Raw genomic sequence first — 25,722 nt, 5'->3', positions numbered from 1 at the left:
CCTATGGTTAGGTAGCTTTATTCTGGTGTAACAGGTCTTATGTTTTCACTTCATGTCTTGCCTCTTAATAATATTCCCAATTATTATGACTAACTCTTTCTTCAAATGGATCTCAATTGTCACATATTCCGGGAAGTTTCTTCTGACTGACCCCACCAGGAACTCCCAGTCTGAATATGGAATCCTCTTATACATTCCAATATGAACCTGTATTCTTCAGTATTGCTGTACTCAAGATGATCAGGATATTTGTCAATCTCACACCTTCTTTTTTGGCTTCCCATATGGTAATCTTTTGAGGATTAGCCCTGTAGATCCTTGCGTTTCCTGAAAGGCTAAACGGAATACTTATCCCTTCTCTGACATTCAACTAATGGTGAATAAAAGACCAAAGTCCTTACAAAGCAATTTACCTCTATTACATGCCCACGTAAATACTCTCTGTTTACTAAACTTGGTATCTGGATATACTCACCTCTGTTCTTGCCATTATCATAAAGTTCTTTCAGAAAAGCAAGTAAATCAGATTGTGAAAATAAGAATCTTCAGTACTGTTAGGTATAAAGTTCTGAGATCAGTATTATTTCACCGGAGCCATAGATCTGGGTTCAGGTGTTTAATACCATTCTCTTTTTGATAATATAATGGAAAAGGTTTGTGGGTTCAAGAAAATAGAAAAATTAATATAGATATGTAGTGGTTAATTACAACATGGAAGTTAATACCATAAAGCCTGTAGCAAGAAAGTATTATAATTAAGATGGAGAAATTAAAATAGCATAGGATTTTCACCTTTCTCTCGGTTACTAGGCAGGAATGACCAATTAGGGCAGGAATTATATAATCAGTTTTATGAATCATAAGCATGCCAATTCCTTATTATGACAAATGTTTCCTTATAATATAAGTTCATTATGTTATAAATAATATGTACTTGCTCCTTGCAAAGACGAACAGAGCTTTAAAGGTCAAAGTACCAGATTTGAAATCACTGTTTTTAATAAAATGTATATGGCTTACAGTGTCTGCCCCTTCTTTATTTTGACTTTTTCTTTTTCTTCAAGCAGCTTACAACCCTAAGAAAGCATCTTTATCTATTGAAAATTATATATATATATATCTCCAGGGGCATAAAATGCAGATTAAATCTACCTGATGGCATTTAAAAACTAGGTAAAACCTCAATTCAGTCTTTGGAGTTTTAACAGAAGTGGTGCCCAAGTAGGAGCTGTCAACAACATAATTTATTTCAACATACATATATTCTTAGGAGTACAGACTTTGCTTAAATAGCTGCTGCCTTCAGAAGCCTCCAGTGAAACACTAGAAGCAAAGTTTTACTTTGGTGTTTTAAATAATCCCATTATTAGAACTGGCTCTCAGTTACTGCTTTGTTTTTGCAAACTTCTTATATTTAGTACACCTTACTCATTTGCTTTATGTCTATGTTATGGAACAATGGAAGAGCTCCAGAATGAGAATACTCAACATTGTATCTTTCCCTGCTCAACAGTATATTCAATCTGCCATCCATTTGCTAAACTTGGTTGAAATCAAGCACTGATCAGGCAGCTGTGAAAAATGTATAACAATACTAATTATGATTGAAAGACTAATTAAGTTGGGGGTGGGAATAAGGGTGGGCTGGGCAGCCCAACATAGATGATTTCCTAAACTGAACTTCCATTAACCCCATAAGCCCCTTAGCAGAGTTAATATGTAGACTTGGGATTTTTTTTTTTTTAAAGATTTTATTTATTTATTTGACAGACAGAGATCACAAGTAGGCAGAGAGGCAGGCAGAGAGAGAGAGAGAGGGAAGCAGGCTTCCTGTGGAGCAGGGAGCCCGATGCGGGGCTCCATCCCAGGACCCTGAGATCATGACCCGAGCCGAAGGCAGCAGCCCAAACCACTGAGCCACCCAGGTGCCCCGGGATTTTTTTTTCTTAAAAGAGTTCATATTCTATATAATTCATTATATAGAAGAATTATGTAGACATTATTTAAATATTAGAAATAAACTATTAAATTGAGAATGCATGTTAATATTGTTAAAACAGGCCACATTTTGACATATAACAATAAACCAGCTATGTTACTGATTTTTAAAATGTGTATATTGGTATCTTCAATTTTCTGAAAGATATTTAGATATTTACTTAACAAAATAGGTCCTTATAATTCACATAATAGCAATGCTTCCAAAAGACACATGGAAACTTCTTAAGTTACGTTTAACTGAAGACCTTCATAATATTTAAAGACCTGACTTGCCAATGTTTAATGGGTCAATCAACTGATAAAGATATATTTAGTGCCTATACTTTTTTAGCATCATTAAATGGAATCTAATTTGATTGCAACCTGTTTCACTACAATCTACTGCATCTGATTGCTTGTTGAATTCTTGATAAAGATTCTGGCAATTTAAATTAGTATTAAGTAGTCTAGAACAATGGTTCCCAAAAATGAGCTATAGGAGAGAAGATACTCTGCATGCAAGGGGAGTTGAGGCCAGGTAAATAGGGGAGATACTCAAAATGTGAAGATTCAAAATGGGTATTACCACATTTGGCTGATCTACAAGCATACAAATAGTCTATAAATATGCTAAACTACATAACTTCTTTAATAGTAAAAAATGCAAATTAACATAATGATAAATAATTTTTGATCATATTAGGAATGTTAGAAAAAAAAGATAATCTTCAGTTTTGCTAAAGAAATGAGGAAATGGAGATACCCATATATAAAACTAAGCTAAGGGCAAGCTTAGCTGGCTGTTCTACAAATTGGTACTAACTTCTGGCTGGGAGTATGTACCAAAAATATGTTTACATTTTGATCCAGCAATTCTTTGACGACTGCCACCTAAAAAAAAATAAAAATTAAGACGGCGAACGTACTCACATAAGGGCACACACACACACACACACACACACATACAGAGTTTGTAACTTTTTATGGGCTATCTTAAAACTGTGTGATGAGATATGATTTTTGTTTATCTTTATTTTCTACTTTTCAAAACTGAAGTTTTTAAAAGATACATAAAAATTCTTTGCAAAAAATTTTTTGAAATGCTTTTAACGTAAAATTCAAATCTCTGATTTTTAACAGTCAATATTCTAACCTTATAGAATTCACTGATACAGAATCCAAGGAACCAGACAAAGACAGGTATTTATAACCCAGTGATAAAAACCAAAGACAATAAAAACAAAGAACGGCTAAGATGACCCTCAATGTTTTATCATTCAGTCCACAAAGCTGAATTTGGTGCCTCAATTTGTTGTAAGGATAGATGAGAGCTAACTCATTATTTGAAGAAACCACTTGAGGTGAATGGACATTCGCAGAAATATCAAGCTGGTGTCAAAAGATGCCAATTTTTAACATAATAGAATGCTGCATTACTTTCATCTTCTTAGGTATGTTACTTATACTTTTATTATTGTAATATCCATTGTTCTAAAACAATATATCCTTAAATGTAGAAGCCTTAATAGTCCAAAGGGACAGGTTAAAAGTAGTTACAGACTATTACCACTACTTGAAAGTAAATCTAGAGAAAAAAGGCTAATCGAGGAGGGCAATATTTACAGATTTGGATTAAAATAGATCAGTAGAGAAAACAGAACATGATAGGTTCAATAGACATGGGGAGTGATGCTATCTTTTGAGAGGCAAAGAAGGGAATATAAATTAAGAATAACCATTTATATTTGCTTAAAAAAAGTCTTCCCATATAAAAGGCATTATGTCTGTGGGAATTCTTATTTCTTATGGTACGTATTTCCAACAGATTATTCTAGTGATCTAGATAAGCACAGAGCTAAACATGAACTCAAAATAATAAAGTAAAAAAAATACTGATAAGAATAATACCCACCAAAAGTATTTTTAGAATTAATAAATAATGAAGACTATGTCTCTATATAATGTCTACACCAAGAATGCCACATAATGTAGAAGTGCTATTTCATGTATCATAACTTAAATTTGGAAAGTATTTTTTTTTTAATGTAGAGAGATGTCTTACCATCCTAAACTATTATCTGATTCAAATCTCATAGTAACTCTTTGTATTTAAGAAACACTATAATAGCGTCTCAGCTACTTCTATACTCTCCCTATCTGGTCCAATAAGGTAGACACTGGACACATATGGTTATTTAAGTTTAAATAAATTAAAATTATATAAAAGTAAACAGCTCCTCAATCACTGTAGCCATATTTCAAGGCTCAATAGCAACAGATGGCTGGTGTTTTCTTTGTTGGACAGAATAGAATTGGATAGAATATACCCATCACTGTAAAATGTTCTATGAGCAGGGCTACAGAGAACCCATGGGAAAACATAATGTCTCCTGAGCATTGTGTAGGCTGTGCAAGAAAAACTCATATCAATAATCGAGGTGGAACTCTGTGCACACCTTCTGGGATCATGATCCACAGTATGGTGAGTCAGTTCTGGGATGGTTATCTCCATCTTACAAATTAAGGTCCATGCTCAGGAGATAAAATGCCTTCCCTGAGGTATATGTAGTCTATGTATAACACAGAACATATATAGTATATGACAGACTCATGAACTGAATCCAACACCAACTTCTCAGCTGGTCGGAGATCACACTCTGAAAAAGAATCCCCAGGTAGCTTCCACTCAAATGTAAGTGAACACAATTCATGACAAGGTAGTTCAGTAAAATAATCACTGCCATAATTTTTCTCAAATTTTATGTAATTGTATGACTGGAAACTACAGTGCAGCTAATCTTAAACTGACTAAATATAAATAATCTCCAAAACTATTTTGTAAAAAATGTCAGACAAATGTTCAAGGGCTAACTGTGTTGATCAATATAGAATAACACTAACAGTGTGACAAATTCAGTAAATCAATCATTTAAAAACCATAACCAGTTTGACAGTTGGAGTGACTATGCTAGAGTTGTTAAGTTTATCAGTGTTCAATGCCAGGCCCATATAGAATAGGCACAATGAAATTTAACTTACTCTGTTTAAGTTGGGGAAACATTGGATATAAAGCAGTAATTTTTGGTGGTTTTTTTTTTTTCTTTTTGCTTTTTCTTGTTTTTGAGAGATAAAGAGTACATGGGGTGGGAGGGAGAGCAGAAGGAGAGGGAGAGAGAGAATCTTAAGCAGGTTCCACACCCATCACAGGATGGAGCCCCACATGGGGCTTGATCTCACGACCCTGAGATCATGACCTGAGCCAAAATCAAGAACTGGATGCTTAAGCAACTGAGTCACCCTGTTCCCCTAAAGCCGTACTTTTAGATCTTTGAGCTTTGTGGAAAGAAGACGACTGCTATACTGGTTTGAGCATAAAAAACATTTTGAAAAAAGGCACTGTGTTAATAGTAAAATAATTTTGGAAGAGGAAGAGTCTGGAATTAACATTAAAGTTTCTTTTGTTGCTTGAGATTTTTGAGTTTTATGATTTCTCTTGAGGAACTATGTAGTATGATTGTAGTATCATTCATTAAAAACAAAATAACTACTTCATTTAAAATAGATTATCTGAATTTTCCTTTCTTAGTACACCTGTACATACCCTGCATGGCCAAGAAAAAAGCACACATATCTACCCCTTATCCACTTCTCCTTAGATACTAATGTATCTTCTTCCTTCTCAGAGGCCAAACACAAATGCCAGCCCTAATCATCTTCTAGCAAATAATTCTTCGACATTTCTATTGCCAAAGAATTTTAGAGCCAGAAAGGCCCAGGAAAATCACAAATGACTGTAATGGGTCTTTGCATCTGTCTGCTCATAAGAAGCACCGCAATAGGAAAAACACTTGGAGAGTTTACACAAAACCCCCCAGGCAGCCTATAGGCAGTAAGAAAAGAGGGGTATCAGTAGACCCTTTTGGGGAGGGACTTTCTGGTCCTGATCCACAGTTTGGAGAGTCAGGTTGAAGAAACAGCAGGCTATAGGGTTTACTACAGTACACATTAAAACAGCAAAGCTCTTCCCTCCAGCATTTGGTCAAGATCATGGATTTAAGTTTCCATGATAGACTGACCTGTAGGCAGAATTCTTTGGGCTATATTTTTAAAATTAGGGAAGGAAAAAAAGAAACTCAAATTGTTTTTGGGAGGAATCAAAACTACCTGAGCTATGTGAATAATGAATAACAAGTAAAATTTGTGCTCTACAAGGGAGTCTGCAAATCTGTAAGCCAGAGCACCTTCTGCTCTTTAGGGAAGGGAAGTTGATATTGGAGCCCACTGGATGCCATTTTGTGACACAGACAAGTACATAGTAGGTGGTCATGAATATCTATTGCCTATATGGTGTTATAACATAAAGAACTACTGAATTCTGAATTAGTATAACAGAATAAGCACCCAAGACGACCTCTCTTCTCTCCATTTGTTTTAAAATTAAAAAATTATATCGGTGCTGTGGAGGAAAAAAAAAAAAAGGTACCAGCCGAAGATCAGAAGTTTGAGAAACCAGGTAGATATTGAGCAGATAAAAGGGCATAGACTGACAAGGAGAAATGTGGGGAAAAAAGCAGTCCAGAATACCAGAAGCAAAGTCCCACTTCTCACAGAACACAAAGGGCAAGGATGGGCCATGGTACAATCAACTGGGGAATTAATTAAAATCCACCATCAAGAATGGACAGGCCTAAAGCACAAAACAAAATAAAACAACAAGGAAAAAGAATGGATAGGCCTATAAAACTACTCTTCCCACACCCTCTCCAAGACTTAGAGTGGTCTTCTCATACAAATGGCTTTTGCTCCCAGGATAAATTGAGAAGTGCATTATTAGTCTAAGAAAACAAACCAGCCTTCTACAGAAAGCACCCAGTGTGGGTGTAGGCATGCAAAATTTGAGCACAGCAGAGTTTACAGATGCCTCCCAGCTTCAATTACAGACTTACAAGTTAAGCTGGTCATGCCAAATAACACTATCTTAGCTTTGCCACTGGTGGCAATCGATTCACTCAGTCCTAAAGAGAAGCCTTCCTGCCAACACACTTCCATCTGAGGGAGACGCCTATTCTTGAAAGACACCTACATAACCATGCAAAAAATTACCCCAGCTACTAATCTTACTATTACTCAGCCTTCATTCATATATTGAACCAACAATTAGAAACATCAGACATTGGAAGAAAACCAATAGTATAAAAAATGAAAAAGATGAACAAATGTAACATATCTCAAAACATCAAACTGATGATTCAGAAAACAGAAGGAAGTTTTAAAAATCTTTTGATTTGTATATTCCAAAGTATTTATTGGCTCCATAAAATAAAATAAAAATGCTGGCTAGCCGTTTTTTTTTTTTTTTTAAAGCGCCATCATTTCTAGCAGAAAATCAATATAGAAAAAAATAGATATTATTTGAGGAATGAAGATAACCACCAGAAGAGTTCAAAATAATAAAATTAGCAAAAATTGTAGATGGTGAAATAAATACTAATACTTTAAATACTTTAAAGTATTTTTTTAAAAGTCTAATTCAACTATGGGTTCAGAGTTCAAAAACTGTATGAGTTTAAAATAAATATCAGTGGAAAAAGATGGGATCAGGAGGGAGACAAATCGTAAGAGACTCTTAATCTCACAAGACAAACTGAGGGTTGCCAGGGAGAGGGGAAGAGGGGTAAGGAGAGTGTGGCTGGGTTATGAGCATTGGGGAGGGTATGTGCTATGGTGAGTGCTGTGAAGTGTGTAAGCCTGACCATTCACAGACCTGTACCCCCAGGGCTAATAATACATTATATGTTAATTAAAAAAATAAAATAAGTAAAACAGAAACCAAAACAAAATAAGACACTTTAAAATGAGGATGAGAATTTCAAAATCATCAATAAGACACCAAGAATGATGGATTTTATTATCTCATGTTTACCAAATCAGCAGCTGATTTGAACTTTGAGAAACTGTTGAATAACTAGTAAGAGAATCATTTCCTTTTCCTATTCATGTTTAGGAAACACTTCCAAATTTCTACCCTTGCTATGCCTTTTCTCAAGTATTTTATTCACATGTTGAAAATACTGACAATCAATGTAACACAAACTGAATTAGCCATAATTTTAAGAAATACTATGGCTTTGTGTATTTAAAGTTGGGTCATTTGAACAATTTTCCTGGAACTTAGTGAGAATACTGAAAAAATCTAAATTTTTATTATGACTTAAATAATGAGTGCCTACTAAACTCAGCCTATAAATAGTAATGATTAATTAGGCTTTAATAATACTCATACTAGTAGTACTTTGTTACAAAAGCTGCTTTTACTAGTATGAACTATGATTTATAAATGCATTGTAATACAGAGACATTTTGTGCTAATTCAAGAAAAATTGTTTATAGGAAGCACTATGTTGTTAGAAATATGTTTAAGCACTTGTAAAAGAATAAGAACATGAACTATATTGTTTGGAATCTTGACATCCTGATATATTTCAAATGACTGTTCTAGGGGAAAGCTTTTATCCAAAATTTCAGTTAAAATGGAAATACATCCAATCAAATAGTTTTATATATATTTATATATATATATATACATATATATCAGCATTCCAGGATTAAGAAACACATAAATTAGTATAACATACAAAAGCACTTTATTTTTTAAAATATTAACGTCAAAGAAACGGTTAATGAGTAACACTATGACAAGTCATTATTAAATGTATTATAAGATGCAAATATTGTTAAAATATATGTGCATATTTAATGTATGAGTTAAAGTCATCAGCATTCTGTATAGTGTCATTTAATTTAACAAATGATAATAAGGTATTTATAAATGGAATCTTCATAGAAGAGTAAACATCACTAAAAACACTTTCAATAACCTACACTACAGTAAATCTCTTTATCCTCCCTATATCCCACAAATAATCTTTTTACTCCTGAAATATTTACAGGACATATTTGATATTAAGTGATATACAAATTTTTTTAACATCATAATGTAAGTAGACCTTCAGTTTAACCACTGTATCTTTTCGATATTCACAAGCTACCAGGTGAAAAATTCAGTCAAGCCAGTTAGTAGCACTTTGTAGACAAAACTCCAGAAATATTATGTTACTGAAATAATCTTACTTTTAAACTCAATGTACTCAACACAATTAGTTTGTGCAGGCACAGTTCTGTCCTTCCCATATGCATACAAAACAGCAAAATATATATCTAATACTGTTAAATATAATCACAGAGAATAAAATCTTTTCCTCCCGACTTTTAATTATTATATTAAACATTGCTCCTAGCTATAAGTATCACAAATATTTCTTTAAATTCTAAATGCATATGGGGGCACCTGGGTGGCTCAGTCAGTTAAGCAGCCGACCCTTGATTTCAGCTCAGGTCATGTTCTCAGTATTGTGAGATGGAGCCCAGCATAGGGCTCTGCACTGGGTGTGGAGCCTGCTTAAGATCCTCTCTTTCCCCCTTCCTCTGCCCCTCTCCCTCCTCAGTCTTAAAAAGATTATAAATGCATCTACACACTATCTTGTAGTAATCTGTATTATATCTGTATATAACATGCACGCACAGAATATTCATTTTCTAAAAGTTGAGCTTTAGAACAGTGCTTCTTAATCGTCAAGGAACATATACATTGGCTAAGGATCTTGTTAAAATGCAGACTGTGATTCAGTAGGTCTGGAGTGGGGCCCGATAGTCTGCATTTCCAACTAATTCCCAGGTGACACTCCTGGCCCACGGAACACATTGTGTAGACAGGCTCTTAAATAAGTGTCTCCTAATCTTGACTAATCCTCAGAATCATCTGGAGCAGTTGGTAGAGAGACACTGAAAATAACAAATCTCTTGTTTGAGGGGAGACGTAGAAAACTGGCCAGATGGATTATCTAAATTCAAAACATTGATTTCAAAACGAGAAAACTTAACAAAAACTCTCTGCATTCTTAAAAGTCTCACTCTTTCCAACAATATTTACATACTTCAGAAATTTTCTTGATCAGTAAGGAAAACTACCATCAGAAGAAATAATGGGAGGAAAAAAATGATTATTATCTACCATTATGTTTACACTAAAAAAAAAAACTGGTACTTCCTTCCTGATTCTAGGAAGAGATATTTAGATTAAGCAGTATAAATGACAAAAGAAAACAAAATTCCACAGAAGCAAAACAAAAGGAGAGGACCCTTTAAAGTACTCACTACAGGCCAGATACTTTTGAGCATTTCTCATTAAGTAGCATGCGAAAATGAAATTATTTCCCCCAAAGTAATCAGACCCTAGAAAGAAAAAGGTGGAAGCAAATTTTCATTCCATACGGATTTTAGGTAGCAAGCTGAAACTGCCTTCACCAGGACAAGATTTGGGTTCTGTGAACTCTACCACCCCAGGAAGCAGAGAGGACAGAGACTTGAGTGGTCAAAGGCATATCGGCAAAGGTTTGGGGATATTTACTTGGCAGAGTAAATATTTTGATTATTTCTGAGAGTCAGTTAAAAACAGGAATAACAAGACCTGGCAGAAGGGGCAGATCTTAGAAAAATAGCACAGATTCAGGAATGCTGAATAAATGCTTCGATTGTCGAACAGAAAAGACAAGAATAGAAGATTTAATGAGAGTCAAGTGTTGGTTCAAGAAAGATAAAGGAAATGTAAACTTATAGAAGAAAAACAGAAAGTTGTCAGAATTGGGAAAAAAAAAAGCCAACAATCAAATTTTGAGAGCCTGCCAGTGATTGTCAAATCTTTTTTGTGTTCTGTCTGAAGCGGGTGGAGCTGAAAATCCCTGGTTTACAGGAGGTGAAGAAAAGCGAAGTCAAAGTGTTCGAGGTAGCTAATAGGATTCAAATATTCAGGTACTCTTATGGGGGGGAGCTTCCTTCTAAATCATATTTGTAGGGAAGTAATTAAAAGCCCCAGAAAAAGCCACACATGATGTAACATAAAGGAGAGATCTTGGATCAGACAGACCTGAATCTGAATCTCAGCTTAATCATTTGCTAAAACATGACCCTAGGTAGATTATTTTACTTCTCCGTTAAGTCTGTTTCCTCAATAGAAAAAAAATATATGTAAATAGCTATAATAAAAACTACTATGGGTGGGGGTGCCTGGGTGGCACAGTCAGTTGAGCATCCCATTCTTGGTTTCAGCTCAGGTCCTGATCTCAGGGTCTTGAGATGGAGTCCCATGGGGCTCCCCACTTGGCCAGGAGTGTGCTTCTCTCCTTCTGTGCCCCTTCCTGCCCCCACTCGCACACTCATGCTCTGTCTCTCAAATAAGATAAATAAATCTTTAAAAAACAAAACCAACCCCCCAACCCAAAATTATTGCAAAGTGTGGTTATTCCTCAAAGGCAGGGCTTCTTCTGCCAAAGAGACCACATTATGATTTTGTCTCCTAAAACCTGACATAGTCGATAGTTTCACCAAAACCCCAGTAAAGGCAAAACAGAAAAACTATTTAATTCAGCTTGAAGAGCTTCAATAAATTTGCTTAGCACAGAACTGAAAAAAGTGAAAAAGGAAAAGGATTTTTGTTAGCATGTTAAAAGGAATTATTTTCGGCAGCAATGATATAGGAACTTTTTGGTCAGAAGTCATGGAATCATTTGGGGGAGATTATACTTCCAACAGTTTATCAACAATTCCTGAAATTCTACTATTTAATATCTACTTTGTAAAGCAGAAATAACAGCTGTTGTAAAGGCTCCAAAACCAAGGTCCTTATTTGTATCTCTCTTAGTTTTCCTTATGCTTTAGTTCTGATTTTATGAAGAGAAAGAAGGATTTTTGTTTAAGGATATGTTACCCTGTCATACCCTTTGTATCCAAATTGTGTAGTACTAGGCGCAAAATTAAGCAATTAAAAGTAGGTGTAAGGGCAATTTCAGTGGTTGAGTTATTGAATTGTTCTTAAAATGTAATACTGTCAATACAGTGGAAAATAGACGATCATAATATTTCTGCATATATTTCATTCTGGTTGCATGTCTGCTTTCACTAAAAGGTTTTTCTAAAAAGTGAAAAGCTTTATTTTATTAATTACTAAAAATTAATTACTTAAAAAGTTCAAAATCTTCATGTATCTAAATGTTTCATAAAGTAGTGTTCTTCAGATATATATTAATCCATCTTAAATTTCTGAGAGAAAGGAAAGCGCACTCATCTTGTGACTATGCTATTAGTCCTTTATGAGAAAATCACTGCTAAGTTTAAATTCTAATGAGTAGTTATCTTTTTGGCTAATAATTTCCTAATGTATAACAAATATGGTCAAAGTAAAGCTCTCATAACTAGAAAATTTTAACAACCACCAATATACTCTTCCCTTTTTTGGCACCATTTGTCATAGAAATAGGAATCCCTAAAAGGTGATACGAAGTTCAAACACAGATGTCGTGACATGGGAGAGGGACACAGTGCCAGTCACAAGGCATTAACAGATTGAAAAAATAATGAAAGACAGGTAAAAACCCAGCTATGAGTTTACTTATCAAATTTCCATTCAAAACCCAATGAAAGTGGGTTTTGATTCCCTTTCAAGGACTACCTCCATCTGTGCCCTGGATGCCAGCATCCAACCCTCATCATCTTTCATTCCTTGTTTCAACTATTTACTCCTTCTTTCACTTTTAATCTTTTCATCTCCACTGTCTCCTTCCCTGAAGACCTTTCCTCATTCCTGCTCTCCCTCAAGGCCCATCCTATCATCTCCCTTTTAATCAGCCTTTCTCCCAAAGGGCCAGAGTCCTTTGTCACCTCTACATGAACTCCTTCCGTTGCCATGTAAGTCATCGACTGTGTTCTGTTGAAAACACTCTTGCCAAATCTGTAACTTGCTTCAGGTCTCATCCTCGTTTTAAAACCACTCCTCTGTCTGTAACAAAGCTTTGAATAATCTCTTAGCTTGTTAAAAATCTCTTCTGTTGTCCATTGACTCCTCCTGCTCCTGGTTCTCTGCTGTGTTATGGATTCACTTTCTTTACTGGTTCTTCTTTTTTCCCTTAGCCAATATCGTGATTTGTGACTTATCTATGGTCATCTTCCTCTTCACAGTCTCATTGAAAATAATGGATTCTGGTCTCTTGCATACGGTATGACCTCCAAAAATTCATTATCTCCAACTCATCGCCAACAACCTGCTGAACATGGATATCCCACTGGCAATGCAAATATACTTCTCAAACAACGCTTTCATTACTTCCAACCTCTTTCTGCCTGCCATCGAACCTATTATTCTTTCTGGGTTCTAGATATCACCAGGCTCACAGTCAACCAAATCCAAATATCCAGGCACAGATTTTTTTCTGTTTCTCTAATTAGCAACATAACATTTACAATTGTACTCTCCCCTAACTCTGTCCTCTTAACTTTTTTCCCTGTCCTCCTCCTAGTTAAGGTTACCATTATTATTTTGGGGGGGCAGCGTCCTTTAACCTAGACACACGATTCCAATATTTTTTTTGTTCAATCACTTCTTCTTAATGTTCCTAAGGATATTTTTAAATAGGATAGCCTGGTTATGTTACATTCACTTCTCTGCTCAAAAATGTAGTTTTTTAATATTTTATTTATTTATTTGACAGAGAGAGACAGCAAGAGAGGAACACAAGCAGGGAGAGTGGGAGAGGGAGAAGCAGGCTTCTTGCCAAGCAGAAAGCCTGATTCCGGGCTCGATCCCAGGACTTTGAGATCATGACCTGAGCCACCCAGGTGCCCCTCTTTGCTCAAAATCTTACAGAATATTTAAAGTTCTTTAAAAATTCAAAACTTCAACTTTTGGCCTTGGTCCATATATTTAAAGACTACATACGCCAACTTTTCCTGAAATATTCTCCAATTTTTCAGATACAATAAGTGTAGCTTTTGAAAACTACCCATCCTTTTCTTTTCTCTCTTCTGTAAACTTGCTGATTCTGTTCCCAATGTCTAGAATATTCTCTACACTTTGAGTGTGATGAATCTGTGTGTTTTTTTCCCAAAACTTCTCCCCAAATAAATCTCTTCCATCTACCTGTCCCTAATTCCGCAGTGATTAAGTCTATCTTTACAACTTGCTTGATTTTTTGAGTACTAAATTGCACACTTCCCATCTTCACAGTCTACACTTCTCAGATGCATGTGGCTACTCAGTTTACTGAAATTTTTTTTTATCATTGTGAGTTATAACAATATGTGTTCAGTGAATATCTGTTGAATGGAACCATATCAGAGGGCTAAGAATAATTCCAAAGTGTGGATTGGATAACAAGACCAAAAGAGGGATTAATCAATGTGGACTGCATTGGTGAAAAAGCATTCATGTGGCATAGTACTGAACTGGGATTTTATAACCAGTAGAATTTGACAAGCAGGAAAGAACAGAGAGGATGATACAAAATGATAACAACACAAGAAAGGGAATAGCAAAAAAAAAGGAGTATTGTATGTTTTGGACATACATGAAGGTGTATCAGTTAGGACCCAATGTCGTTGTTTATGAAATAATAGGGGATAAGTTTGGCAAAAAAAAGCCCACTTTTGGGGAAGTACATGACTGTAAAGCTTTATTCAAGAGACAATGGGCAGCCACTGAGGACTGTTTAGAAGTTATAAGAAAGAAGAATAGGAACAATTATCTTATGATGATATCAATTATAGTATTATAATAAACTATATATAAAACTATATAAACTAAAATAAAATAGTATGTACTAATTTAAAATGGTGGAAGTGATTGTTCCAAGTACTTGTAAGACTTTTCTAGAACCATAATATCTGAACAGAATTCAAACCTTGTACTCATTTCTATGAGTGCTATGAATATATTTTATAGGATCAAAATTGTATGTTACAGACTTAGCATTTTAGTCTGATGAATTCAAGCATCCATTCTGAGCTTTACCCATTTAAATGGTATTTCAGTATTGTCATGTCTTCTATTGTTTGGATTTTAAGATCAGGATGGCATAACAGACCTACTAATCACTTTTTCTCGATTGTTAAGACATAATATTTATCTGGGAGAGAGTAAACAGATAAGCTAAAAAGCTGGGGGACATCTCTTTGGTCATCTCTACAGAGCAACTGATCTTGGTCGGATGTGTAGTCTAAATAAATATAAAATGATTGTAAAGAATTAAGATTTTGTTAACCATTAAGTTTATTCCTTTAAACATTAGGAACTAACTTTGGAATGCCCTATATACCACGATAAGGGTTTCATGGCTTTTTCTACCTGAAATCCTATTAAAAAATTTTAAGCAATAAATCAACAGTCTTGGATTTCATGAAGTCATGTTTCTGGGGGAATCATTAAAAATCCTTGGATTGTTCTTTTTCTAAAATCTCTACATATAAATAAAATTATCTCATAGATCTGACTGAGATCTTAAACATGTTCTCAACAAACTGCAAATAGTCAAGTAATATGTATGGTAATTTCAAAAGTGATCACAAAATCTATCTGGTTTTTAAAATCTTTTCATAGGTAAATGTGATTAGCAACATCTGGAAAAACTTAGTGCTTTCCTTACATATAGAAATAAAGTTAAAATACACAATCTGTGAAAATTAATACACACGAACCATGGCTTAAGACTAAAGAATTATCAGGTCATCAATAGCTCCCCCTTGAATTCCATGAATACTGGAGAGATATTAGGGGAGTCACTTAGATTCTTTATCACTGTTTTCTCAACTGTAAAATAAAGTATTTGAATTAGATGAAACATAGGGCTCTTTTAGCTATAATATTCTATCAGTCCATAGAGGATGGGCACACATCCCCTTTCTCTTTATTTTGGCTATGTAGTAATAGGGCACAACCCTTCTAATACTGCATAGCCAAAATAAAGAGAAAAGGGATGTGTGCCCAGCATGTGTTTCCATCCTCTATGGACTGATAGAATATTATAGCTAAAAGGAGCCCTATATAGATCATATATAAGGAGACAAATGCAGGCATGCAAAAAGTATATTTGCCAGCCTTAAAAGAGTATATGAGATATGAAACTTACAGGGAACAAGGATTCAGGGAGAAACAGAGATAAAACAATAGTGTGCTTGTTACTCATATGATTTTGTATTAATTTTTTATATGACTTTTGTATTAATTATTTATCAGCAAAGTAATCACTAGGTATGCATATATGATGCTGTAGGAAAATTTAAGCTTGTTTATCAAGTTTTAATGGCATAATTTTGTCAAAACTCTCTCTCCCTAAAATTACACAATCAATGTGAATTTATGAATGATGCTTAATTTAATGAGAATTTATCTGATATTTACCTGATACCTTCCCTTCAGCGTAATATCTCTTAAGATACTCTTACTTAAGAGTACTTAAGTGAGAACTCTCAAGGTCTCTTATTCCTATTCTATATTGTCTGTTTTAGCCAGATGAAATATTTTACATATAAGATTCTAAATAAAATTAAGGTATTATATTGTTGCTCTGAAAATATTAAATATACAACCCATGTAATCTGGAGCATGACGTTATAACTAGTATTCTGGATTTGAAAGGTAGATTGCTTCTGCCAATATTACAAAATATCTCATCTTACCTCTCTTCAGAGAGAACAGGAGGAATCTCTGCTGGAGTAGTAATTACAACTTCAGGGAAAAGAGCTTGGGAACATGGTTGCAAGAGCCTAAGCGCGTTATGTTGTTTTTAATGTTAAATATGATAGAAGTTCCATCTTGAAATCTTTAACTCAGTATAAGGCTTTATTCTTTATCTTACCAATAAGGTGAATTTACTTGCATCAAAATTATCATTCTGATAAAGGATATGATTAATTGGAAAGTAAGCATGTGCAATTTCATCTAAGTTGTTGGAATCATTATATGATTACAGCACGACAGAACTCTGATAATGTAAGCTTTCTGAATTCCACTGAATAAAGATTTAAAGTACAGCATGCAGTTTTAGGTTGAAGTCTTAATGTCAATGGGAATTATATGCTGCTTAACATGACATCCTATGTATTAAAATTACATGAAAAATCCAGTTATTTAGAAATAGTTTTGAAGTAAATACATTGCAGCATGAATGGTGCCAGTGATAAAAATTTGATGTCTCTAATTTGTTAATCCTATGCATAACAGATGACTCATTTGACTAATGAAAATTACAAACACAAAAAAAATGTGACTTGAAAGGAAGACAACAAAAGTGAATAGCATATACAAGTCAATAAAAACACATATACATTCTTTTACATTATTGGTCATTAAATATGTATATGTATGCATGTATGTTTCTGTGTGTGTGTGTGTGTGTGCACTTCACGAGTCATGAAGATTTATACACAAGGATGACTTGTTTTTTTGTGCCTGTACTTACTATTATGCTAAAATGATAACAGAAATATACAAAGAACAGAAATACAAATAATAAATATGGAATATACATTTTTTAAGTCTTTAGAAATATGCAAGAACTATAGAGTGAACTGTTAGAAGTTAGTGCAGATTACATTTCGTATTTGTAGAGACTATACTAATATTTCATTACAAATAACTTTAAAATGTGAAAGGAAACATATAGTCTATCTGAATGGGCACCACAAATTCACATTATTGCCACATACATAGTCTAGTGTATGTATCAATTTATTTGATGAAAAATATATTAACAACAACAAAACCAGATAACTAAATAAATAGTGCTTTCATCAGTTCCTGATTTCTGCCATACTGATGCTTTGGTGAATCATCAAGGGGAGTAAATTATTCATTATAAATTTCAAAGAGGAGCCTCCATTGAAAAAGCTCTGCTACTGGTCCTTCTTGGAACCAACATCAAGAGAATTCATTGCAATCTCAAATATTGCAATAAAATAGAAGGTGAGAGGCAACCACTCAGGAGAGGTGTCTAGAATGAACTGAGCTCAGGGAGCTACATCCTAGCTGAGTGAGGTGTGTAAAGATAATTATTAATATTTGAATTACACTTGGAAAGAAAAAGATTAATCAAGAAGTTGCATACAAATGTCAACCAAGGTTTTAAAAACAGAAATCTTAATTCTATTTCTGACAAAGAATCTGGAAGGTTTTTAACAGTAGCCCTAAACATGGTTACCATATTACAACTCCATGGCATTAACAAAATCAGCTGTAGAGTCCGGGTTTGAAATATTTGGTTATCTTAAGGCTTATTTCATAACAAAGGACCTCCAACAAAAACTACTCACAATGAACACGATTAATAAACAAATCTAATTTGTACTGCTTCATAATTAATTCAAGTGTACCCTACTACAACTTTACACTAATAGTGAAGAGTTAAATCTAGGTTTTACAGAAAGGGCTCTAAAAAAGATACCACGATATTATCCCTGGTTAACTGCCTATAGCGTGTTAGTTAAAACTGTCAATACTATCAATCAGTAGGAATTTACCTTTAACTCCTAGTTCATCTCTGATAATAAATTTAAAATAGGTAAGGAAGAAAAAACACTGGAGGTAATCTGGAACTGCCCCATCTATGTATATCCTAACTTCTATCTTGGTGTGCTCTAGCTGGATACAATTAGTGGTACAATCACTTTTCCTAATCTTCTTTGGCAATGATTTTCCTTGGCTGCCAGAGGACCTCATTTAGATCTGGTGAGGAAGGATTCTTTATCTTCCAAATCAGAAAACATTTGGATAACACTGATTTTTGTGAGTGAATGTAAATTAATGAATATAAAGACTTTCCTCTCATTAAGGAACATTTCCATCTGTCTTAGTCATGCTTCAAGGTGCAATGCCTAATGCTTATTTAGTGTTAATACCAAATATGTACTTAAATTTACATCAAACAGAATTGTCTCTTTAGTCCAACCAAGAGTGTATTGATGGTACTACAGCTACTGACTTGAATATCTATTGCACACTTCCTATGAGTTAGTCATCACGCTAACTACTTTCCAATTATAAAATTTAATCCCCATTACCACACTATGAGGTAGATTATTATTATCCTAATTTTACAGATTGAGAGCATGAAGCTAAAAAATGTAAGTAATTTGTCCAATATGCGATCTAGAAAGATGATTCCAGAGCCCATGGGATAGATGATTTACTGCGGGGTAGAATTCATGTAGACTAAAAAGAGAGATAAAATTTGGACAGAAAATAAGTGATTCTTAAATACTGTCAGTCTTGAGGTGCCTGAGTGGCTCAGTGGGTTAAGTCTCTGCCTTCGGCTCAGGTCAGGATCTTAGGATCCTGGGATAGAGCCCTGCATTGGGCTCTCTGCCTCCTCCTCCCCCTCTGCTTGCCTCTCTGCCTGCTTATGACCTTTCTCTCTCTCAAATAAATAAATAAAATCTTAAAAAAAAAATTTGTCACTCTCCTCTTTTCTTATTTCTTCCAACCCACAATTCTCATTGAAATAAAACATTCAGGAAGTAATAAAAACAGAATAAAGATCTGTAGGGGGGAGAGATTCAATGTGATCAACACAATTTAATTTAAATGGGTCATAAACCAACTGGACCAAGGCCAGCAAGTTTCATTTTTGGTTTCATAGGTCCAACAAGTTTTATTCATCAAAATACTCATTTGACCCAATGCTAAATGTTTTGAAAATAATACCCCAAAGACAAAGACTCTAAGCATTCCACTTAATTGCCTTAGCACTTGGAGCTAAAAGGGCAGAATCCTATGTAAAATAGTATTCACTTAGTGTAAAAACCTGTAGGCAAGACTAACAATAAGGTTATCTGCAGGTAGGTGTTAATGAGGCCATTCAGACAGATGAGGTGTCAACAAGGTCTAGTTATTGGGGAGTGAACTTGGGTTACTATTGTGTGGTAGGGAAGCAAATTCAGGATCCTGACAGTTAGCCATTCATAAAGCTGCTTGATATATCATGAGGGGGAAAAAAGCATCTGTCTTATAACTAATGTCTGAAAGCAAAGTAAAATAAGTGAAGATTTTTCCAGATGAGAGTTAAATATATACCATTTGAAAAAAAAATGAGTACGAAAAGGAAGTATTGAAAAGTAATCTCTCACAAAGAAGCTCTCTTACTCTCACACTCTTTCCTTTAAAGCCAGAACTTAATGCTTTTCCTTATAAAACTCAAAGTTACAATAAGGATATTATGTCATTCTTAGAATGTTAAACATATAACCTATGGAGACCAAACAACAGGTAGATAGAATTTAAGATGATAATTTTCAGGTAGGGATGATATAAGGGAGCACAATTACTACCCTTATTGTATTGCTATAAATTAGTCAAGGCACAATAAATATAATCTATTGTTGGATATATAAATGTATCACTACTGTTCAACAATGTGCTAATAAGGAAGCACAAAACTCAGATGACAGCTAATGTCTGATGGCTACTTGCATGCTAAAACACCAGAAAATGCTTCTTTGAAATATATTTTTATTGTATCTTTTGTTGGGAACTGGATGGAAGAAATGCCGGGGAGGGAAGGTATGATGGAGAGCATCTGACATCAGTTTAATATGAAATATGTAATATTACTTATTTCCTTAAGGGAATTTGAGCTTTAACCTACTTTTGGTAATTGTTAAGTGGCTTTTCTCTGAAATTTATGGCACTTTATTTCCAGCTTTTAAATAAACTTACAGGATTTTTATTTTTGAAGTTAAGAGGGAGGGAATAAAAAGTAATTTAATCTCCCAATTTGGAACAATTGCCTGAAAATTTTGGCTTTTTTCTTTGTGAAGGTTGATCAAGCATGGAAGTAATATGTGTGATATTAAATTAATCCACTGATAGGGATATATGATCTCTTAAATATTTCAGAATTATTACAGTGATTCACAATTTATTACACACTTCAGTTAAACAGATTATAAAGGAATGTGGCTGCCTTTAGAGACCTGTATGTATACTTTCTAAACTCTTCTTCCATTTAGCCCACCAGTTATCTTATGGTGCTTTAGAGCTTAGTTGAGTACCACCTCAGAGTACTGGTACTTACAAAATATACTAAATACTGAAAGAGAGCAATGTCCATTGCATAGACATTGTCAACTGTGAATAGCAGATATCATCTATTTTAGTTTGCATTTTGATTTTAAATCCGACTAGCCACTTTAGCCTGCAGAAAGGTTATATCTAAAGTAGTCAATAAAAGAAAATAAGTACCTACTTAGTATTTAGTGATTCCCTAGTGTTGTGAAGTCAGGAGGCATCATTTGCAGAGTCACTCAGTGACTAGTCTGAAGTATTAAGTTTGGTGCACCATAGGGATGGGAGCTACCTGGTATGCACTTATACTCCCTCTCCCTATCAGCCACAACAGACATCACTAATTCATCCTGGTAGTCTTCCTGTCCCAGATACTATCCACAATCCTGTCAGACTCCCATTCAACACAGCCCTCAAGGCAACCACAAATAATCTGGCATATCCTTGGAAAGACCAAAATACTGATGATCACAGATTTGGGTTACAAATTCAGCCTTGCCATTGAGGAACTAAATGGCCTATGGTTAAGTCATTTAATTTCTCTGTGGTTTGTTTTCATTTTGAAAACATGTCAGTGAAAATATAAAGATCTGATGCTATAGATTTAGTCTTACGTTAGTGGAATAGAGAATTTTTTTTTTTTATACTGGTAGAAGTAGTTTTAGATAAAGAACAAACACTATTAGTAGTTTAGTCAGCTCACTCTTCAGTCTAATGAAAACAATTTTTCCATTGGGATTATTTTAGAAAAAAGTGTTACCAATTAGAAATACTGCCTTTTCCATTTTTAATGCACTATTTTCTTAAAAGTATATTTTTGGATGAATCTTTATTAATAAGTTAAAGAATACAGTTATTTTTTGAAGTTTATCTTAAATTTATCTTCCTTCAAAATATAGAGCAAATATTTAGAAAATTAGGTCAGTTTAGTCTTTCACCTAAATTTACATCATTCCAGCAAAACTTACCACTGCTTTTTAATTTTTGGCACTTTTTTTCAGATATTACTATGCCAAGAAAGTTCAGGAAGCACAAACACTGCAGGACTAAAATGAATGAAACCCAAATAGATAACTTCAAATCACTGCAAAACCTGTTTTAATGTACAAAATTCATTACCAATTCTCTGCATTCACTATTTCCATAAAATAGTCTATGTTATGTTGTTTCCACGATTTTTGTTTGAATCAAACATTTTTAAAAAAGCTTTATGTTTGTATATTTTCCACAAAGAATAGCATTCCATACTAATTTGACACCCTTTTTTATTGAGAAAAGCCTTTATTTTTTTAACCAAGGTATGAAATTAGAAATTTCTTCTTTATTCAGGAAGACACTATTTATTTATAAAAGTCTTAACTGTGATGTGTTCTATCGACTATAAATTAAGAAATACTATGTATAGCGTCTTTAAAAATTTTGGGGGGGGTGTGAGCCAATTTAGGAATACTTTAGTCCATGGAAATTAAATAAACACCTCAATTCTTAAGGAAACAAGTAAAAATTCTATATATGAAAAATATATGACTTACATATTTAAAGATTCCTTAAGAATACAGGTAGAAACCATGCTAAATGGAAACATGAAATTGCTCTATTTAAAAATTCTTGAATGGCCACTTCAGGATTGTTATTCATTTCCAAGGCTAACTGGTATGTGAATTGGGTCACGAAAGCAATTTTCATTGAATATTATAGTCTAAAGAGACAAATTATACTCTAGTGACAGAATGTGTTTTTAAAAGAAGGCCTTGGCATATTTATATGATAACTTGCAGATATGGAACAGCAACTTTCCCCTAAAATATGTAAATATGTATTGTATCTATTCAAAATCTTTATTTTTTTTTTCATGTCAACACTATCTCATCAAGTGATTCCTAAAAGTTCAAGAAAAGTGTAGTGGTAAATCAACCATATGCCTTTATATATTTCAGGTAAATTTTAACGCCATCAACTCACAGAAACAGTGAAGTGTATAGATGATGAAATATAATTGAAGAGAGAATACAAGAAGCAACAGAAAACCAACCAATTAACCTGATATCTTCATATTAATCATCTCTGATTATCTTCATCAATGAAAGGGAAAGGCTAATAGAAAATCACAGATAATCTATTTTGTGGTATTGAGTCTATGGCTTTGTGCTTAGTAGCTGAACTTCTAGTTGCCCAGTGTAACTTACTGCAAATGTGTTGTGAGGATGCCCATCACCAGAAGAGTGGCCACAGACACATAATTTTGTTTCTGGAAGCAATTCCTAGATTAAACAAAGAGAATCAGGAGTTGGCTTCTTCCCCCTCCAATCTTAAGGCTTATGCTAATAATGTACATTATCATTTAATAAAAAATATTTTTGGAAAATTATCTTGGTAGGTGAATATAGATGAGACTATTCCATCTTTGTGTCACAGTTAATAATAGTACAGAATTAAAAAATAAAAATAACTTGGCAGATGCAAAGTTGAATATTTGAACATAATTAACCACTAACCAAAAAACTTCATGGTCTACCATCATCTTGACTCAAGAACCTCATTTCCCATTTCCAAGCTAAAATTATGGCCAATGTTAATGAATACTCCTATAAATTTAAATGGTAGTGTGATTTTAGCTTATGGGATGGCATTTGTCTTTAAAACTTTAATCACCTCTTTTTGAAAAAGTTAACTACTGACTTGTACTCAACTATAACCAACACAAATGAACATAAATCCTGGTTTGTCATGAAGTGTGAGAATAATCACAAGAATCTCTTTAAACTGCCTTGGCCACACATTACTATAATGCAAACACTGCCATCAAATATATATTTGAGACTATGCAGCCAAACTCTATACCCTCAGCTAAATAACCTGTTGAATTTTGCCACTAGTATTGAGAACTACTCTATATACTCAAATGTATAGTTTGCATTTTTATCTGTAAAAGCAAAGTGATTATTTATTGATAAATGACAATGGAATGTCATTTTTTACCTAAGTAGCATTAGACATTTCAAAGATTATGTCTGAAGGGCAAAAGGATTACACTGCATTTGAATAGACCATGTGACAACACATCCTTAGACTTCATGTATGATATGAAAGGATGATCCCCATTCATAAGATACACAAGGGAAATTATATCAGAAAAGAAGAAAAGCAAGGAGGGATGTGGTAGGGGTGTCAGGGAGTATTTGTAGTGGTTTGATGCATGTAAATATTACATCTTATAAATAATTCTTTTCAAATACATCTCTGAAGTTCAGGGTCTCTGTTTAAGAAACGGATTGTATATGCTCTACATGGCTATATGCCATTTTCTGCAAGATAAGAGCAACATTAATTCAAACAGGAAAAATGGCTTCCAAAATAGCCCCTTCCTTTCATTTCCTATGAAGAAGTATGTTACCTGATGCTGGCAGATGAGGACTATGGGAGAAAAAAAAAAAAAAACATGTTCAAGTTGTATTTTACTGTCAGAATCCAACAAACACGTTTTCATCTAAATTATTTTGTCAACAGCCTTGTAGTACCCTTGCTAACCTTATTTGGCACCAGTGCATAATTAGATACACAGGGGTGTGACTCCAATTGAAGGTGTTGGCATTGTAGCACTCTGTGAAAATATTAACTATGAGGTTAACTCCAATTTTCTCTTCTTTAATTAAATGCACATGGTACTAATGAGGTAACCTACTGTTCCTTGATAGCACTAATTAGCTAAGAGGAGAGTACACTCTCACACTGCAATTTAAACCTAAAAATAAGGTTGAAATATGCTAATTGCAGGCAATTTAAAACAGTACAAGTTGAAGAACTAGTCATAATAAGAGAAACTGACTGCTTTACAGCTAGGCAGCTGTAACTTTGGTTAAAATCAAAACAAGCCACATGATTTCTGGACTGCTATTTAACAAGGTCATAAGCATCCTAAAAAAATGAAATGCTACTCTATACCATAGTAATGAACCAGACTCACACAAAAAAATTCTCAGATCAACACTCATCTACGCAAGACCAAAAATAAGTGAGCATCACCAGAACTCCAAAGGTGCCGTGACACTATTCACATTTAATACTAAAAACTAAACTCCATAAATAAGCAACATCACCTGAAACTCTTTCAAGAGCATCCAAATTAAATACAATGTTGTCCTCCGTGTCTCCAGTTTACTACAAAACATGTTGGAGTGATTCGCCATCACAATCACAAGGTCAGAAGGGAAGATACAGAGACGAGTAAGTCTCAGCACTCGAGGAATATACAAACAGGAAATTGCCAGACAATGTACAAGCCCAGTGATCAAAATACACAAAATGTGCTATGCAATAAAATGGTGTAGGGACTAATTTAATGCAATCAGAAGCATTTCATTATAAGAAGGAGATTTTGACTACATTTCTCTACAGATAAGAGCTCTGGGATAAAGTAGCCTGGAGCTTCATGTTGAAAGAGAATGTTCTCCATTCTTAGCTCAGATGACTTAGACCTAGAATTTCAATGAATCTGAGTAGAATTCAAGTGTACTTTCTTTAACTGCTTCTCAAACATTTTCCAAATATGATTTTAACTGATAAACAATGAGGTAAACTTTAGTATAAAGCAAGATTCTGAAAGACCTTCAGAATCATTAAAGTAAGTTTTCATTGTTCGAAGTGTATATTCATTATTTTGTATTTTTCAAGATTTACTTATTTATTTTAGAGAGAAATCAGGGGCAGAGGGACAGAGAGAGAGGGAAGAAAGAATCTTAAGCAGACTCTCTGTTGAGAACAGAGACTGATGCGGACCCAGGACCCTGAGATCATGACCT

General features: G+C 34.2%; 1 protein-coding gene across 6 annotated transcripts in view; it reads right to left on the bottom strand.

The window, feature by feature from the left end:
- Positions 1-25,722, bottom strand: part of FOXP2 (forkhead box P2) — a 546,452-nt gene that overhangs the window by 97,489 nt on the left and 423,241 nt on the right. For 4 of the 6 annotated variants that reach the window (XM_045062894.1, XM_045062893.1, XM_045062895.1 and 1 more), the window contains one exon: positions 23,110-23,184. The exons of the other annotated variants lie outside the window; for them this stretch is intronic. In XM_045062894.1, the coding sequence (XP_044918829.1) occupies positions 23,110-23,184 (75 nt within the window). The remainder of the gene's footprint in view (positions 1-23,109; positions 23,185-25,722) is intronic. 6 annotated transcript variants of the gene reach the window in all.

This window comes from Mustela putorius, unplaced genomic scaffold (genome assembly GCF_011764305.1).
Source record: "Mustela putorius furo isolate JIRA1106 unplaced genomic scaffold, ASM1176430v1.1 tig00003845_pilon_pilon_pilon, whole genome shotgun sequence".
Classification (NCBI taxonomy): domain Eukaryota; kingdom Metazoa; phylum Chordata; class Mammalia; order Carnivora; family Mustelidae; genus Mustela; species Mustela putorius.
This window is presented reverse-complemented; position numbering and strand designations above follow the sequence as displayed.